This window comes from Nyctibius grandis, chromosome 4 (genome assembly GCF_013368605.1).
Source record: "Nyctibius grandis isolate bNycGra1 chromosome 4, bNycGra1.pri, whole genome shotgun sequence".
Taxonomy (NCBI): Eukaryota; Metazoa; Chordata; class Aves; order Nyctibiiformes; family Nyctibiidae; genus Nyctibius; species Nyctibius grandis.
Genome location: NC_090661.1, coordinates 65896280 through 65915559, shown reverse-complemented (window position 1 = coordinate 65915559; position 19280 = coordinate 65896280). Strand labels below are relative to the sequence as shown.

General features: G+C 39.8%; 1 protein-coding gene across 1 annotated transcript in view; it reads left to right on the top strand.

Moving 5' to 3' along the window:
* Positions 1–19280, top strand: part of SYNE2 (spectrin repeat containing nuclear envelope protein 2) — a 209653-nt gene that overhangs the window by 45724 nt on the left and 144649 nt on the right. Inside the window, exons 19-34 of the mRNA XM_068397626.1 lie at positions 406–564; positions 1437–1610; positions 2531–2665; positions 2822–2977; positions 4127–4338; positions 4616–4691; positions 5801–5919; positions 6497–6620; positions 7425–7582; positions 8035–8182; positions 9375–9973; positions 10796–10975; positions 11983–12133; positions 14732–14890; positions 15585–15746; positions 18196–18297. Of these exons, the coding sequence (XP_068253727.1) occupies positions 406–564; positions 1437–1610; positions 2531–2665; positions 2822–2977; positions 4127–4338; positions 4616–4691; positions 5801–5919; positions 6497–6620; positions 7425–7582; positions 8035–8182; positions 9375–9973; positions 10796–10975; positions 11983–12133; positions 14732–14890; positions 15585–15746; positions 18196–18297 (2814 nt within the window). The remainder of the gene's footprint in view (positions 1–405; positions 565–1436; positions 1611–2530; positions 2666–2821; positions 2978–4126; positions 4339–4615; positions 4692–5800; positions 5920–6496; positions 6621–7424; positions 7583–8034; positions 8183–9374; positions 9974–10795; positions 10976–11982; positions 12134–14731; positions 14891–15584; positions 15747–18195; positions 18298–19280) is intronic.

The window sequence follows — 19280 nt, the reverse complement described above, 5'->3', positions numbered from 1 at the left end:
TGTACTGAATACCACAAGAAAATCTGAGCCTTGATATGCGCTTCCTTTTGGATGACTTCATGATCAGACCATGCATATCCAAATGTGTGGTTTGTACATTCCTTTGGAAAGCTGTTTGGATGGGAGAGCAAGTTTAAAAAATACTTCTAATTGAAGCACTGAGGCAAAGACATGGGAGGTATCACATTGACAGACTGTTTCAGCAAACAGAATCCCCTGTGGATGGCAGCAAATTTCTTTCTCTCTACACAGATTTTGCAGTGCAATACACTGACCATAATTGGAATTTAAGATTTTTTGACCAAATATTAACCATCCATGATCAATGCTGGCTATTTCATTCAGTTCCTTTAAACAAAAAGACATAAATACTGTAGAGGCTTCTAATGCTTTTCATTCAACCAGAGCTTGGCTGCAAGGGGAGCCTCATGCCAAGAACAAGTTGTGGCAGCAGAAGAGATATTGCAATCCCTTACGCAAAGTGTTTCAAGTCAGGTGTCCCAAGAGCATTCTCACACCACTGGGCTGCAGGCACGAATTAAAGAAGCCAGAGACAAAATAGAGGTACTCCTTTTTTATTGTTATTGTACTTTATACACACAGACATCTCTAATTTTAGCATTATATGGTTAGGAAGACTCCTTGTCATTCAAGTATGTCCTGGTTTCAGCTGGGATAGAGCTAATTTTCTTTTCAGTAGCTTGAATAGCGTTGTGTTTTGGATTCAGTATGGGATTTTGGTATGAGAAGAATGTTGACAATATACTGATGTTTCTAGTTGCTGCTAAGAAATCAAGGACTTTTCAACTTCCCATGCTTTGCTGGTGTGCAGGTGCACAAGAAGCTGTGAGGGAGCATAGCCAGAGCAATGAATCCAAACTGGCCAATGGGATATTCCATATTATGCAGCGTCATGCTCAGTATAGAGATGAGAGTTGGCTGGGAAGTTGCTCGCTATCTCTTTTCTGGGATTGTAGTTTCAGGGTTCCCCTCCTCCGGGATCACTAGCTGGGGACAAGCTGGGCATTGGTCAGCGGGTGGTGAGCAGTTGCACTGTGCATCACTTGTTTGTATATTCTATTATTATTATTATTATTATTATATTTTATTTCAATTATTACATTGTTTTTATCTCAACCCACGAGTCCCTTCACCTTTACCTTTCTGATTCTCTCCCCCATTCCTTGTGGGGCAGGGGGAGAGTGAGCGAGCGGCTGCGTGCTGTTTAGCTGCCTGCCAGGTCACACCACAACAATGTAAAATAGAAAACGTTTTATACTGTTGGAATCAGTCTCCCAGACTCCTATAGGGGCAAAAACTAGAACATTTCAAAGAGAGTATCTCAACTCAAAAAACTTGAGTGATGTTATGAAGCAATAGCTTTATATAATTACTGACACTCAGGCATGTTCTGAAGAGAGTCTCTTTCTTCCAAGGCTGTCATGGGTGACATGAACAACATCTTATCCAAATCTGAGAAGAGACCCTCACGGAAGGAGGCTTTGCTCAATTTTGAAGAATCCCAGAAAGAACTTGAGGCCTCCATTTCAACGGCTGTGCAACTTGTTGGTCAAAAATTAAGTCCTGAAGAATGTATTTCAAGATATGAGGTGGGTTTGTTTTCTGAATCAGCTGAATTTGAGTATTTCTTAGTGCTATTTATCTAAAAGGCTAAGGTACCACAGTGAGAAAAATATCAGAATTATTTTTTGGTAGCTATTAATGCTTTTCTCAGCTTTTTGATTTAGCACTGTTAGCATATATTAATTTGGCAGGCAGCTTGAATGAAGAAATGTACATCTGTATGGCAGTTTATTCAGTGCCCTGTCTTAACTTAAATTACTCCATCATCCTGTCAGAACTCATCATCTTTTGAACTACAGCCATTTTTTTTGCCTGATTAATAGTTAAGATTCCCATCAAGAATTACATGCCTGAATTCTTACACAGGTTTTTTAAATGTGATTATAAATACCAAATCATCTCTTTTTTCCTAGTGGCTAACTGGTAAAGAAAGTGTCCGATCTCAAAATCTGGATCTCTTAAAAGAGACCTTAGTGAGGCATCAAAAACGGAAGTGCCCAAAATCTGTGTTGCCTCATCTTGCACAACAAGTCCTGAGCTGCCTTGTGCCAGGAGCAGCAGCAGCCTCGCTCCAGGCCATCACATAGGGTCCCATTGCACTGATGCAGACCTTTCACCCACTCATGTATATTCCCTAGAAATGATGAAGAGTTCAGGGACCTTAAATCTTTCTTCTTTGGTATCAAATTTGCCCCTAAAAGAGAAGTTACAAGAACAACATCTGATTTTCTCCAAAAAGTATACACTGATGTTGTCTGCAACCTTTTTGCAGATATGCAAGGGTGGAGAATGCCCTCATACTCACCCATGCAAGGGCCATCACAGCCCGTACATGCAATGTATACATGCTTTATGCGTGGTTTTTATATGCTACTGATGTCATTTTAGTAGGTAAATAAGCTATATTCAGTTCTGTTTAGTTTCCATTATGATGCTTTTCTTGCAGGAAGCTTTTAATGCTCTGGACAATAAAGTTCTTGACAAATTTTTGAAAGCAGCTGAAAAACTGAAAAACATTTCATCTGATCGCGAAAAGCTGGTAGTGGAAGAAAAGAGTAAAGATGTTCGTAAAAGATGGGAGGTGAGATATATAGGAGGGAGAATCCACTGTCTGTTCTCATTAGGCTTGACATCTTTGAAAAACAATTTTTTTTGTCACAATATGTTCTGAGGTTTTTATTTGCTTTGTAATACTGTCTCATCATCTCACAGGGATAATGTGTTCTGAATTTTGCAGGCAGTTCATCATGAAATTATATCCTGTGTCCAGCTCATAGTGGAAAGGGAAAAAAAGAAATTTAATGCAACTTTAAAAAAAATCAATAAGCAATTAGGCAAAGAGAAAAAACTCCTAAGTATGGATAAAACCAAAGGGCTCATCAAGGAACATGAGGTACCTGACACCCTCCTTTTCTGCTCACCTACCTCTCTTTGTGAATGCATTGTCTGTCCTTCTTACTCCTTTTTAAGGTACGTTATTGCAGCCTGTGTTTGTGGAACAGGGCCCTTGTGCTCTATGTTATGCAAACACAGAATAAAGAGGCCACACAAATTATTTCTTTACCTTTTTTGACTGCAGTTATGAGCCTCCTTGCAGACTGTTAGAATTACCTCCTTCTTACATGGATGGTATCTTTTTTCCTTTTTTTTAAAGACAGCCTTGAAGCATTAAAACAGATTTAGCTGTGCAAAGTGTAAAAATAAGAAACGATTATGTGTTCTGTGACTCCCTTGGTTTGTTACAGTTGCATAGATGGTGTTAGGTGCCTTCAGATGTATCTTCTCACATGCAATAGCCACGCTTTGCTTCTGTGTGTCTGCTGTATATAAATTAACCACAGGGTTACACGTAGGACTTTCATGTTTCACTTGCCAGGGTGAGCCATGGTGACTTTTACGTATTCCATGAACAGTGAGTTTCACACTTCATTGCTTCTAGTATTTTCCTTCATCGTCCTCTTTGAGATGCATTGATGTGGCCAGTTTACCACTTACAAGGGGAAGAAACTGCTCTCCTGATGAAGTTCTGGTCTTCATTGAATTCAGTTCTAGACTTTGCTTCTCATGGGTTCATGTTCAGCAAATATTACATATGCAAGAGTAAAGGGAAATAAGCATTCTCAGGTGTATTCCTTCTGCTCATATTTTTGTTAGATTTTTAGTACATCTTGATTTCACCCTAGAAAGTACAATTATTGATGGGAAATATTTTAAATAAATATTCCAATTCTGTACATGTCAGTGTAAACAGGGGACCAAGATTAGCTAAAATTGTAGTAAAGTAATGAATTTCAAAATCAAGCAAGAGTCAGTATAGTCTTGTGAATGCAGCTGGGGAACATGTTGCCAGCAATCCTAATTTCTTTCCTGGCTCTATTTGAAAAAGAATCGAGGGAAAATAAATGTTTCTCTCCTGGTTTGACAGCTTACACTTTAAGTGCACTCATCCAAGAAGACAATGGAAATAGAAAAAAATGTATGAGAATAATTGCATATCCTTATGACTTAACATGAGCTTATTATATTGTTTTTCTTTCTTTAGACCTTTTTTTCACATGAGGGCAACCTGAGGGAACTTAGCAAGTCATTAGAAGACCTTAAAGTACTGGGAAGACTATCAGAAGAAACTGTCCCAAGCATACGGACACTGACTGCAGACTGTGAACAAAAGCTAGAAAAGCTCCAGCAAATTGTGGCAGATACTTACACAGCTCTCCTGTCTCGTGCTGGAAAAGGACAGTCCTCTGTGAAAGAGTGGGTGACTGAGTGCATGATGTGTTGTAGATTCATAGAAATCAAATATATGGATAGATTTTGTGATATTGTAAATGTACTACCAAGTATATTACTTGTACATTACTATGGGCAACTGTGCAGTTAAACATCTAGTATTAAGTTTCATAGACTAGCAAGTACAATGTTTGATTACACTTCAACACAGCTGCACTGATTTTAATCATTAGCCAGGATTTCTTTTTCTCTCTTTGTATTTCATATTTTGTTCTTAAGCTGAAATTTCTTCTAAATGTAGGAGCTCCATTGTTGCTTCTGAGAATGGAGAAAAGCCCAGTTGTTCTCAACAAATTGATATCCTTTCGGTACAGGAGGTAAGAAGTCCATACCTACTGTTAGGAAACAGTGCTCTGTCTAGGGGAGATCACTGGCAAAAGAAAAAACTGATTGTTTGTGTTACTGTTCTTATTGTGGTAAGACCTCAGGCCTCTGGTCAGACATCAAAAATTCATTGCACTTGGGAACTTAGACTAGGTAAAAAAGTAACATGCAAGGAACAGCACTAGGCATCCTGAAGAGGTGTGAGTCTCCAGCCTTGCATTATATTTTGCTAAAGAGTGGGTTTCAGCTGGAAGAGTCACTGAAGCTGTGTTCAAGTGCAAATCCCCCATAATGTCTCAGTAATTTGAACAAGTTTCAGAGGACAGAGAGGAAAAATAGTGAAGAGTGGGAGGCATTTACTTTAGAAAAATACAGGGAAAACCAGAACACGTGTAACTTCTTAGAAATAATTTCAGCGAGACAAGATACTGCAGTTCACAATTTGGATGCCACAGAAGATGTCTCATTTAGGATAAACATTCATCAAGTAAGGCTGTAGACAGCTCATCACACAGCCTCCAGACTGGTGATTTATAGGAAGGGACCCATGGCATTTACATAAAGTTTGAAGATGTGTAGGAATTGGCTATTATCAAGAGAGATGTCTTGTAAGGCTACTAATATTGTCCCTGATACAACGATGCAATCTGTTCTCTCATGGATAATCAAAGTATGAAGAGTATAATTAACATCAGCCAGCCTCAAACTGAGGAGTAGAGCATATCCTGGAGTCAAGAGCGAGAGGCATACCAAGGCAACTGGTATAAGCAGCCTGACAAAAACTGCAGAAGACAGCAACAGTGGTTACCCAAGGATGTCCATGGAGCTGCAGCAGAAATTTGCACAAGTGGATTGTGCTTGCCAAAGACCCAGTATCTGTGGAAAGAATGAATGACCTGGCTCCAAGTGTTCAAAAATTTGCTGCTTTGGTTCATGATTGAGTTTAAACACATCTTGTATTTATGAATGGTATCTCTCGTCACCTTTGGGACATGTGAAGCAATTGTTTCTTTCGGGAGTTCACAGATGCCCGTTAGTATTCACTATGTATTGACACAGCATGATGCAGAGATCATTGTTGCCTTTTTTTATTTTTACTTAGACCTCAAGACCTGCCGCAGATATAGTTTTGGAACCAGATGTGAAACATCACAATGGAGAAAGCTATGCACAGAAATTTGAGGAAGACAGTGATTTGACCATACCAGCTTTATTAGAGAGGTAATTTTTAAAGAATAAAATGCATGTATATTGAGATAATACTATGCTAGACATTGATGAATTAATTGAATGTATCAAACGGTGCACTTCTGCTATGCAGAACTCTGTTCTACTACAGTTTACTTAATATTGCTCTGTAATTGATAAGGAAGCACTGTAGTAGCTAAATGCTTCAAACATTCAGATATTGCAGCAAGAACACTTAAAGCTAGAAAACTTTTTCTTCTGCTCTTGAGCCAGAAAAATCTGTATCTGCCTTACTAATAACTTCAAATATTGCAAAATAAAAAAAAAGTGTCACATTTTTGAAGAACTGACATTTTTATGCTCATAAAACTGAGTTTAGAGAATGCAGGCAGGCATTCATACTTGAAAATTAGCCAGGTGAGCAATTCTCAGCTCTTTTATATGTTGCTCATTTATGCCCTTTCATTTGGGACTTGGGTAAAAATACGTGTTTGCAATAGACTGTGCTTATTTTATATGGTAATCTATTCGTCAGCAAGTCCCAGCCCCTGCTATGTTCCACTAAATTAGAAATAATATTCTCTCTGAAAGTGATTGCATCTTTCTTTAGCTATAACACACAAAGAAGTAACCTGGAGGAACTTTTGCAAATCAGCAGAGATAAAGTGGCGTCTGGCTTTACTGATGAGATAAAAGGCACTTCATGCCTTCAGAATAAGCTGCTTGAACTACAGGTGAGTATTCATCTTTCAAAAACATACTTGGTGCCTAAATTGTTATTTTCTCATGCAGAGCCCTCACCTCTCTGTCTTATGTGTATTGCCAAGGGAAAAGGAGCATCCTTACAACCAGGATTATTAGAAGGGAAATCAAGGGTTTAGCTTTCAGCAGAACTGCATTCCTACTTCGCAGTGGAGTTTTGCAAGTGTTGCTGAAAGAAAAAATTGGTGGCTCTCAGTTTGTGTTCTGCAGGGTGAAGTAGGTCTAATGGAAAACATAACTACAGAAAGTAGCTTTTTTTTGTCAGCAGGAATGGTAAGTCATGGAGCATGGTCAGGGCTGGAGGAATCATCAGAGTTGAATGATCAAATGGCAGTGGTATATGTGCAGAATGAAACTGTTCCAGGATTTATAAATTGATTAGGTTTGTGAGAACCTTAAGGGGGTGATAAAAGGCACGTAATTGTTGTTGGAGAATTTATTACTGAAATTTTTCAAGTCTTTGCTTGAAAGAAGTACGAAGGTTATCTAGCATCTCAGAACTTGGTTCAGTTCTACATTTGTTTTTTGTAACCTTTTATAAAATGTAGCCAAGGCATTTATCTGACATGGAAATTTTCATCATAAAAAGCTGGTAGATATTTGCATGCAGCTAAAAATGGAGTAGTAAAGAAAAAGAAAGCAATAGATACTCTTACTTTCAGGTGATGTTTTCACTTTTTCCTGCAGAGACTCTTGTGACTGTAATTTTATGAACTGTCCAGTCCACTGAGAAATACAGTATCATATTAATGCAATTAGCACTGCATATCTTTTAGGTAATAGAGAGCGAAACCAGTTCTGGTTGGACACAATTGGAAAACATCTCATCTACCTTAGAAAATCTTGTGGATGAAGTGCAGCAGGCTGCTATCTCTGAGACAAGAAGCAAACTAAAAGGAGAATGGAAAGAGCTTCAGGATATTATAAGTACCAGGTATAAAATAACAATTCATGTTATTAGCTAAGGAGTAGTTCATTGTAACTAATGTGTGTATTGTGAAGGCAATAGTGCGCATTACAGAAAATACCTGCACATTTTGAACCTGTTTTTTAATTGCATAAAATAAAGCTTTTCTTAATTATACTTGGTTCATATACACATTGCAGATAGTGTGAATCGCTCCAAGAAGCACCGAGCCAAATCTTTGTAACATCACTGTTCAGTATTCCCAAGTTTACTGTTATTTTCTTCAACATTTTGGTTAAATTCACTGGGATTCACACTGCTTTTCTTATTAATCAATGTAAAAACTCCTTTCACCTCAGGAGGAGGAGGTTTAGATTTGTTAGACAATTACATTATCTTTGTGGCTTTTTGTGCTGTAAAATGTTGAGTGTCTTTTTTTGCTTGCTTTCCCAGTTCATGTTTTGTTACCTTTCTTCTAGAACAAACTCTTTAAGGACTGCTTTGGAAATTGTTTTGCCAATAGAAAATGAATCTGTTCTTCTATGTGAGTTAGATCAGCGTCTGAAGAAAAAGGACATCCAGCAGTTTAATCTGATGAATAGTGATCTTGCTTATAGGGAACTAAAGGTAAGGGAAAATGCAGAGCCCACACCCTAGCCAGAATAGTTTTTAATATGTCTAGGAACTAGAGAACTTCATGGGATTTTCACTCAGGAGTTTGGGACTGCTCACAAGGCTTCCCAAACCTTCTAAAGTCATAACAACATTTTACTCCCTTTTCTTTAAATGTCATTGTTCCTGTAGAGCCAGCCAGGGACCCTCAATAGGCTCTACTGTGAAAAGCGTAGTCGTGAACATTTTGTCTTGGGTTAGGACTTTCCTTTGATCCAGATTTATTCTGTTCCTACCTGGCTTTATATCACTTTGTGGAGTCATACGTGTAATGTGGTGTTAGTTCGTGAGCTAAACTAAGCTGCCTTGTGTCACATCTGCTGAGGTATCTGAGCACACCCCAGGATGGTTTTGGAAGCTCTGCATGTATGCAGTAACTTGTTCACCTGCTATCAATATCTTATGCCTAGGCTCTGGTCTGTCCATTAGGCATGGTGAATATTGTTTTGTTCTTGACGTGCATTCCGAGCTGAACGCACTGACAGCTGCGCAGAACTGAAAGTTTGCATTTCTCTGCCCTTGGCTCTCAAGCTAATTTGGGTTTAGGTCTCTCAAGCTGTAGGGCAGAGAGCATGTGCGCTCTGTCTAAGATGATTCTTTTTGGCTGGAAAGGCCCTGCATTTTTTCCCAGCTCTCTGCACATTTGGAGTTTCACAACACTGACACACTGCTGTTTGTGTGAGGGCTGTAAGCAGATAGCATGCAGACTTCACTAAGAGATTTTTAAATGCATGTGAGTCTCCACCAAAACTATAACATAAAGGACTTAAAAGATGGAAGAGTAACAAACATCTCTGTGCCCACCTGTGCTCTGAGTGATCTCCCACAGTGAGAGCCTGCTGGTTTCAGTCCCAGGACTCTCATCATGAGTCTCTCCTTTTTGTCTGCTGGAAAGAGGCTTGGGCTTTCTATAATGCTGACCAAATTCCCTGTGTGTGGCATACCATTTTATTTGATTTTTCTTCTTTTTCCTTCCCTCTACCGAAGTCCAGCATAGGAAAAAAGAGGTTTTCTTTCTTAACCACCCTGTTTAGCTTACTTATTTTATTGTGAGTATAGTTTGGTTTTCAGTCATAGGTACAGCTTGAATGCAGGATGCAGGTTTTCTTTCACTTGCTAACACTGTTGGTTATTCTCTCAATTTCAGGAGCTACAGAGATCCATACTAAATCAGATTGAAGTGTGCAAACAATTGGAACACCTAGATAGTTCAGCAAGAGATGAATTTAATCCAATAGATCTGCAAGCTGCAAGTAAAATTATGATTTACTATCAAAACCAGCTTGAAGAAATGAGCCATAAAATGCAGATCCGCGAGACAGTCCTTAAAGATCTGGAAGCTTTTATGACCTCCTTGAGGAAGATTCAGTCTTCCATCAAATGTCTCACAGATCCCTCAAGTCAATCTGAAATACAGGGAAAAACATTGAGAAAGGCTGCACAAGAAGTTTCTCATATGGCAGAAGAGGCTAAATGTTTGGATGAATGCTTGAGAACTGTTGATATCTGTTTGGAAGATGCAGAATGTGGGAGAAAGACTTGCTGTGAAAACCTTGTTCTGAATTTGTCTGAAGAGCTAAATGCGACTTATGATCTCTCCAGTGAACAGATGCTTACAGAGGAAAAAGACTTATACAAGATCTTTTCCACAAAAAACAGTGAACTCCTTAAAAACATTCAGGATCTACGTGACAGAATTAACAAAATAGGCTTGAAGGATCCAACAATTCCAGCTATTCAACAAAGGTGAATTCTTTATAAAGCTCTTTTAATTTCATAATTTCAGTGAACTCAGAGGGCCTGTGGCCCCTTCTCAAGTAGAGCGCTGAAACCTGAATGTGTCTTGAAGTATCCATGGAGCATTGAAAGAAGCTGTGAACTAACGAAGCCTTCTCCGTTTTTTCTATTCTTTTAAACTCCTATGTATGTGTTTGCTTGAAGCAGCATTGATGAAGAAAAAATAGGAGGTTGATTGTTATGTTTTTAGTTTTCAGTAAGAAAACCGTCAAACAGGGAGACGGGTCTCCTTGCTGAGCACTGATGCCTGTGATCTGAAACTCCGCAGTGTAGAACCCTTGTGTTATTTTACCACACCCTGAGAAAGCCACTAACATGATTTGTGTGTCTCCAATGCTGTTTCAGAGGAGCTTTCTGCAAAGGATGAATAAACAATTCACTACTGTTCATGCAGAGGGGAAAAAGGGAGGGGAGATGACCATTTTTTAAGTTGTCACATCCCTCGCTATGGCATAGCTTCCTTTCTTAGGCCATAGTTTAAGATAGCCCGAATGCATTTACCTTTTAATACAGAGTAATTCACTATGTTCATACAGATCCTATTGGTCTTCGGGATTTTGGATTACTTTCTCAAAGGGTTTAGGTCAGCATAACTCATCTAAAGGACTGTGTCAAATTACATGAGCTGAAGATCAAATTAGACTTTTTATGATGTTGTTTAATATAGTCAGTATGTGCAGCTCAGGATGAATTTCTAGGGAACTTAATAATTACAGGAAAAAAAATCAAAGACTTTAATATAAGGCTCTATTTCATTTTTTTCTAATGAAGGGTAAAATCATTAACGGAATTGGAAAAGGAATTGGATTGTGCTGCTGTTGAAATGAAACCTATGCGAGAAATTGCTAATAAGCTCCCACAGATCAAAGAGGAAAATGCAGAGGAAGCAAATGAACAGTGCAGAGTTACAGAGAGGTTATGGGAAGATACAAAACTCTTGCTTGCTGAATGGTAAGGAGAAAAGCTACGTTTTACAAAAGTATTGTACAAGTAAGAAGTTTGCTTCTAAAATGAAACAGCAAAAAAGCCTTAGACCAGACTTTAATGTAAATGAAATACTGAGACGGTAGCAAGTGTTACTATTATGATGCTGTAAACTATCGGAGAGCCAACAATTGCACGTGGAAGTTTGCAGCCAAAGCTCATGAATTTTATATCTTTTTAAGACATCACAGCCCCATCATTTAGCAGGTATGCAGTGATGTGTTGGATTTAATTGGTATCCAAAGGAAAAGTCTGTCTGCTGCTGAGAATGATGTTGTGTTCTGTATTTGCTGTGAATTTGGTGCCAGCACATTCAAAAAGAAAAGACAAACTGAAACAAATAGAGGAGGACAGCTAGGAAAAGAGAGAGTCTCTTACGCAGGAAAAGTCTAAAGGAACTTTGATAAGCGTGGGAGAGTGAGGACTGGGAAAGGCTATGATTGATGACCCAGGGCATCCATCCATCTCTTATGGTTTTTAAAGGTGCCTCTATGATTTGCATGGACTGACATAGTTCTGGTTAATCCTCCTGGCTTGCGCAGGTGTCGGAGAGAGTGATCTGTTTTCATATCCCACTGCAGGCTGGGCTGAGGTGGTGTTTCCCACTGTCCACTACCCGAGCTGTTGTGATCCCTGCTGCACATGGTACTTCAGTTTACTGGTGACTGAGCTCACCTTTCAGGTGGAGAGTATCATATAAACCTGAACTGCTCAGGTCCCATCACAGTTAAATGCGAATCAGAGGCATAAAATGGTGAAGGGCGTTTCTGATTCCAAAAACTGTCCAAATACCATGCCAGGTATCACAGAGTATTGCAGGGTTTATGGCTGTTACAGTGTATCCCCCCCTTTTCTCTCTTCCAGACATAGTAGTCAAACTCCCAACATGTTAGAATATAGGAGAAGGATGCAGACAAAAGGTTGAGGCTGCTGTTGTATGCTTAGGCCATAAATAATATATCTCTTTTTAATAGCCAGGAGCAGTGTGCAAGGGCTCTGGAGCTCCTGAAGCAATATCAAAGCTGCAAAGCTAGTCTGACCAGCATCATCCAGAAACAGGAGATTGTGCTTTCACAGCAAACTTCTTACATGGGGAAGGAGAATTTGAACAGACTAATAACAAAGGTGAGTAACAAGAACTTACTGAAAAGGAAAGAAAAGCCTGTCCTGGGAGCATTTGGGTGTAGGGTTGCCCTTGCATACCCAGCCTTCAGGGCAAATGTTAAGACCTTGCTTTCATTTTGGCTTCCAGAATAAATTTAGGGACCATACCCTGGTGTTGTTTTAAGTTGATGTCTAGCTTTGCTTAGTGAATCCAGGTCTTGTTAAAGGGGAGGGTTAAAAAAAAAACCAAACCCATAGAAAAACTATGATCTAGTATGAAAATAAGACGAAATCCTGTCCTACCAAAAACATGTTGAAATCAGCCATATTCACCCATACCTTTTACAGTATTTCTATGTTTTCTACCAAATTAAAAACCTTGTAGTGGGCAGTTTGTAAATATACAAAATAGCAAATTCATTTGTTGCTGAGAAGATACTTTGAAATGTTGTACCACTTAAAACAAAAATGATACCTAATGCAACCCCTTGGGGCTGCTTGTTTCTCTGCTGTTGCTGTAGCTTATAACCAAGAATTTAGATCCATATCCTCTCCTTGCTCGTGTCACTGGGCTCTAGGCAGGGCTGCGGGGTTTGTCTGCACTGTGCAGTGCTGTGCAGAGACCTTCAGCTAGCCCCAAGCAAGCAGGACCAGGAACAGGAGCTGTAAGGCAGGGTCAGTGTGACATATCTGCTCAGAGTCTGGACCATGATAGATCTATCCTGCTTCCCAGGCTGGAGCTTGTGTACCTTGCTGTATGTTGTTGCCACCATGCTTAGAGACAGCTTGGGGATTGCCAGCACGGTGCTGCCTTGGGATGCAGACTTCTGGAGGCACAAATGGTTTTGACTGGGCTGATGATACAGTATTTCCTCGAGCTGGTTGCATTTGCAGCATGAATCTCTGCCCTCACACTGACTTTGCTGACCTGCTCTTGCAGTTAGAAGCCGTAACAACATAATTTGATACTTCTCCTCTCGCTTCTCCTATGTTGCAAACCTACTTAGAAGATAGACCTTCTGTATAAGAGCCTTGGCCTCCGTAACCAACGTTTGCTCCGTGCTGTCTCTGATAGCAGCTAAACATTTGCAGTAGCTTTTACATTAGCTGGTAAGAATTAATGAGCAGGTATTGCTGGACTCCCCCTCATTTGGTTTAAAGTTTACCACTTTTTCAAACAAAAATTTGACAACCAGGCCAGGTACGTTCTTCTTGGCTAAATGAATACAACCACTGGACATAGTTGTCCATGGCTAATGGATTAGCGAACAGCAGCATGTCCATCGTGATCATTTTACTGTACAGGTTTCCTATTTCCTGGCTAGGTTCTATAACTGATTGTTCAGATCCAATTTTTAGGCTTTCTGATGAGGCATCGCCCATATCATTCACAGAATCACAGAATCAACTAGGTTGGAAGAGACCTCTGGGATCATCGAGTCCAAACGTTCAGGAACGTTTGCTCTCAGGCAGTGCCTGGGATGTTCAATTTAAGAAGGAACGTAAGTGGTTTCTTCCCTCAGGCAATGGGATGGTGTCTGTGTGTGCCACTCCCCCTTCAGCTGAGGCAGGGTCTTTTCTCGGTTTCACCAGCGAAACCTCTGGCACCTCATATCACTCAGGCTCCTGCTGCAGGGGAGATCGCCTGCATACTCTGGACCCTGCTTGTATGGAGACCCCTCGCTCTGTTAACAGCCCTTCCTCCTCACCTTGAGTTTTGCAACTCCCACTTTCGGAATTTCAGTCCGCAATAGCTGCAGCATAGCACAAGGCATGTCCTTGAGTGCTGGTGATTTGTTATTTATAATTATATAAAGTAATAACAGAGAAGATTCTCTGCCTTGTTCTGGTTTGTGAGTGCTGCTCTGCCATCCTTCCCCTTGTCTCAGTGGCTGGCAGTATCTATGTGAGAAGATGCAATGCTTGTCTCAGGGAAATAAGGAGAGCTTTTAATATCAAATTGCCTAACACTAGAGGTCAGTGTTTCTTTTCCAGCAAGCTTCCATATTGTTTGTAAACACTGACATGAAAATTAAGCACAAAGGAGCAGTCTAGTGTTTAAATAGAAAGTAGGAAAAAGGGACATTTGAGTTTCTGGCAATGGCATATTTGGCAATGGCTATGTTTAAGTAGGATTTAAGCTTTTTTTAAAAAGCAGTTCAAAACCTGGGGATCAGAATGTCAGGTTATATTTTTTAGAGTTGTAATAGTATCTCAGACAATTATTCTGCATTGTTGTGCATTGTTTATTTCTGTAGCTGAGATTCTGTGTATGGATGTGCAGCCCCCTTGGATCTTGCAATTACGACTGTTAAAGCAAACTGTGGTTTTGGCTCTCTTAGTCAAAAACATATTATCTGTAGTTCCCACTCAGCTGTTTTGCAGCCAGTAAGAGAATGATCTAGATTTCTGACAGGGAGATGTTTCTATCAGCATGACAGGGATATAACAACACAGGATACATTCCGAGTATCATCATATTATATAAAATAGATTATTTTGTATAATGCTGTTGTTTCTCTAAACTAAAAAGTACAGCACATCAGTTAAAAACGTTTTGCTGAATAAACACTCATAAATAAACATGCCCGTAAATATTCCATGTGATCTTTCTTACAGATTGAAGAGGCAAAAGAGGAATTTAATGATCACTCTGAAGATGTAGACAAAATAAATCAGATCTGCAAAAACCTACAATTCCAGCTCAATAAAATGAGAAGCTTTGAGGAGCCTCCGTTCGAGAATGAGGCTAACCTTATTGTGGACAGATGGCTGGATGTATGTAAAAAGTAAATTATCAGGGTGGTCTTATCTGTTATGCATTATAGTAATTGATTCTGACACGTATGTAATATTTGGAATAAATTAAGTGCAATATGGCAAAGATACTTAAGAGATAAATCCAAGTGTTTACTAGAGCAAAGCTTGCAGAGTGTCTATTGGCATAATGTTTCTGATCTCTCAGGTAGTTTATATCATGGGTACTTGGTGACAGTAAATAATTCTAGGAAATGCAGAAAGGCAATATTTGTGCTTTCTGCACGAATCTGTAAGCTTCTATAACAACTTCTGTGGATTTAGACTTTGGAGACAATCTGGAGAATTACAATGCTGGTGCTTTTGGTGAGAGATGTTTGCCACTGTCGATCTAAGCAGTGCATCAATACTGAGATTAGATGGTATTTACTGAGAGTAGATAAACATTAATGAGTAAGGCTTCTTCCTAAACCTGCCTTAAAACTGGCAAGCTGCCGTTGTGATTGGTATGTTCGGCGACATGTGTGGCAGGGATTTAAATATCTTCTCCATGACCAGTTCACTGTGAAGACATATGAGATTTTTTTCCCCTTGCCGCATTTGTTTTTGTGGGTGGTTTCATCTCGCTCAGATTTTATTATGCTGCATTTGCTTTTAGAATATAACAACATTTTTGAAATCTATGTGTATTTTCTCTACATAAATCTCATGGTAGATCAATGAAAAGACTGAAAGCTACTGTGATAATTTGGGAAGAGCTCAGGCTTTGTGGGACAAACTTCTTAGTTTATCTGGCACAATTGATGCTTGGGCAAATGCAGAACTTAAGAATGCAGAAGATCGTTGTCTGACTGAAGAGGACCTTACACAGTTGAAGGTAATTTGAATGAAAATTTTTTACCCTTAACTTATACTGTAGTGATATAAACTTCGGACTATAAACATGCACAATCGCATAGAAATATCAGCACTGCAAAAGCAGAGGAAGTTGTAACATTTGCAATTGCATCTGCATGGATAGTTTCACTGAAGATATTGCATAATGTATTGGGGATACAGGTCTTGGAAACTGTAATAATAAAAAAATAAATTAAAAAAGTAGCGCATATGTGTACTATATTGTTTTAAATTAATGAAACACTGCGAATGCTGCTTTAGACTACAAAAGCCCCCTCATTCCTTTGTGCTGTACAAACACACAGCAAAGAGAAGGCCTGAAAACCTTTTAGTCTAGAGTACAGTGGTGCACATATTTCCTAGTGCCTAGAGAAGAAAGAGAGGAGAGTGTGTATAGGCTAATGATTAGTTTTCTCATTAGAAATTGCCTATCATTGAAGATACTGGAGCCTCAGAAATGGCTGGGCAATGCACAGTTCAACAAGAGGTTGCAGAGATGGCTTATTTGCTCCTGTGATCCTTGTCCCAGTGTGCTCCCCAGTGTAACTTAATGCAGCCATAATAGTGGCTGGCTGCTAAGGGTCTCCAGGGGCTGCACACAGGCAGACATGAGCAGAGCCTGGGCTACCCATGCCCCTTTCACACAGATTATAGCATTAACTCTTGGTATTGGGTGTAAAAACACATGCACTAGCTCTGTGCCATTGAAGAGCCTCCCGCATGGAGGTAAATATTTTAATTTCTCACTTTAGGGCCATAATCGACCAGCTGAGCTGCACTGCTTCACTGTGGTTATAGCCAGTGTCTACTAAACAAAAATAACTTCTTGCTTAAGTGGGGTTGAGACATAACTATATCCCATATCCCCTTGTTTGAAAATATGCAGGCAGTTTTTTCTCAGCGTTTACATGCTACAAATGCCCTGGTTTTTATTACGCTTGTTTGCAGCATTACTGCTACTGTTAGTGCTGCTCATTTGTTTTAATTTGCAGAGCAGTAAAAAGCCAAGATGTTCTTTGTGTACAGATCTTCCTAGTGAAACAGCAGTATCCGCGCTGTGCAGAGGTGGATGTTTTGTCACGTTATTTTTGCCTTTACCCTTGTATTGTTAGAATTTACCTGGGGCAGTTCAGGTCCCCGAGGGCTCCAGTAAAAAGGCACCAGCTGGCAACTGCATCTTAAGAGCCATTTTGTTACTGGAAACGGCTCAAGCCCAGCATGATGTGCCATGCCCCCAACATGCCTCTACTGGTGCTTGAGAAGGCTGTGCTGGAGGTGGCTGCACTCAGGTTACTCCGCTGCTCCCATTGCGAGAGGATAGCTCTCAAAAAAGAGGGGAGGTGAGGGCGAGGGAGAGAGAAACCATGTTTCCCGTGAGCTACTGTGAGAGCAGAATACAAGGAGAGAAAACTGAACTCAATGCATTGGTATTTTTGTAAAATGATTTCAAGTGCAGAGGGCGTCAGGTTCATTTATCAGTTTATTATTATTTCTTTTGTTGTTGGTGCTGAAACATCTCTACCTTAACGTTAATTACAAAAAAAAACCCCAACTGTTGTAATGTGCATCATGTTACGTAGGGTTGAAACCCAGGGTCCATTGTGACCGCCCAGCAGAGCACCGGTATATGTGCTTTCAGGAAGCCTATTACAAAAGAACAAAGTAATGAATTATTTGACTGTATATTAAAAGATAATTTCAGTATAAATAATGTGAGAGAAGTTCTGCTTTCCCCTGTAGCCAATATGCAAATGGGAACTCTTTAAGGGCTGCAGCACATGAATGGGTTTTGGTGATTCCTTGTACAGAGACTGCAAAGGAATACTTTGTCCTGAGGGAGTTTGGAATATTGATTTGGAAATATGAGACTGTGTGACTACTTTAGATATATTCTGTTTCGTCAGTTGAAGCTGGTATTTTACTTCCAAAATCCATTTTGTTCCAAAATCCATTCAAATGAGTAGAGGTCTTTTGATATACAAAGGATTTACATTAAAACAGTGCTTACAGCATGTGTTGTATTTTATCACATCCCTACCAAGGGGTACCAGCAGGATGCCAGTTCTTGACTTTAAGTCTATGACATCTGAGAATATCCCTTTTATTAGAAGCAGCAAGAAATAAGTACAAGATCAAGATTATTTTCTTGCAAATTTACTTGGATTGATATAGAAGTAAACTAATTAAGATTGTTAAATTTATGCTAGATTTGCATTAACAACTGCTTTGCCTGAGAAACATAGAGTGTTTCTGACTCCAATACAAAAAGATGTCTAAATTGCTAAAATGAAAATCAGGAAATGGACCAGTTGTGTCTCTACATGCCAAAATGCAGAATCAGAATATTAGTCATACGATTTTCTAACAGAAACATGGAAATTTAATTTGGAGGGAAACACAGTTACCAATGTGTTTTTTTCCACCTTTAGCATGCTTACGAAGTCCAAGAGCAGAAACTCCAGAAATTTGACAACACGGTGGCTGAGATAGAAGAACTTCTGAATAGTAATGAACCTCCACTGGAACTACAGGTAGGAAGAAGCTTTTACAGCTAATAGGCCAGTACTCATAACTATAGCCCTGCTTCTGGTATTGTCTTTGCCACAGTCATTTCTTGGTTTGACTTAAATCTATGCAAAGAGAATTGGAGGGATTTTGTTGGCTATTAGCAGTGACATTCCATATGTTGTCTTTCTCAAGCTGCTAGAACCAAACCTTGTCATTTTAAACACAAAGGCCTCTCTCTGTCCTGTGCCTCTTAGAGATTTAGACCTGACCCAACTGTTCTGCAGGCCTGCTGAAAGAGGCCAGTATCAGTGATACCTGGCTTTTAGCTATTGGCCAAGGACAAGGCACAATGGGTCTCACCACCCCTTTGGGGATCCCAGCAACTCAGCATACTGACTCTCTGTTGTAAACGGTACCTGGATATGGCTTAATGCAGCTTGGTAGTATGTAGCTATTTGCATAGAGTGTTTACTGTGATGTTTTCGTTGGGTTATCACAAGAAAATCTTCATCTTCTTGTGTTAAATTCACACAGCAAAGAATAAATCCTTCTTCACTGTTTGAGACCCTGTTAGCCTACCTTGATCCTGTAGCAGCTCCCTAAGCATTTGCTCCCGGTCTCTGTCAGATGCACCTTGAGCTTGACCCGGTTTGGCTATTTGTGTGTTTATCCTCAGCAGGCAGTGAACTCAGAGGAGTTTCACTGGGTAAAGTGATCTAAGGAGCTTAGGAAAGGACTCGGCAACCTTGTGCTGTGCACATTATGCTCCTCGGGAGCACCAGACACCCTGAGCCCCTTGGGGTGGTGTTTCAGCATCTGGCAATGATCCCATTGGGTTGCTGTCTCATGCAAATCTGCGGAAGCCTTAAGGATAAGGTTAAGGACCTGTTGCTCCTTAGTGACTAGTGTTGAGCCAGAGCTCCGCACCTCTCCGTTGTCCTTGCCTGTTTTTTGTATCGCTGTGGAGAATTTGACTTGGTGGGATCACTGCAGGGAGCCGTATTAC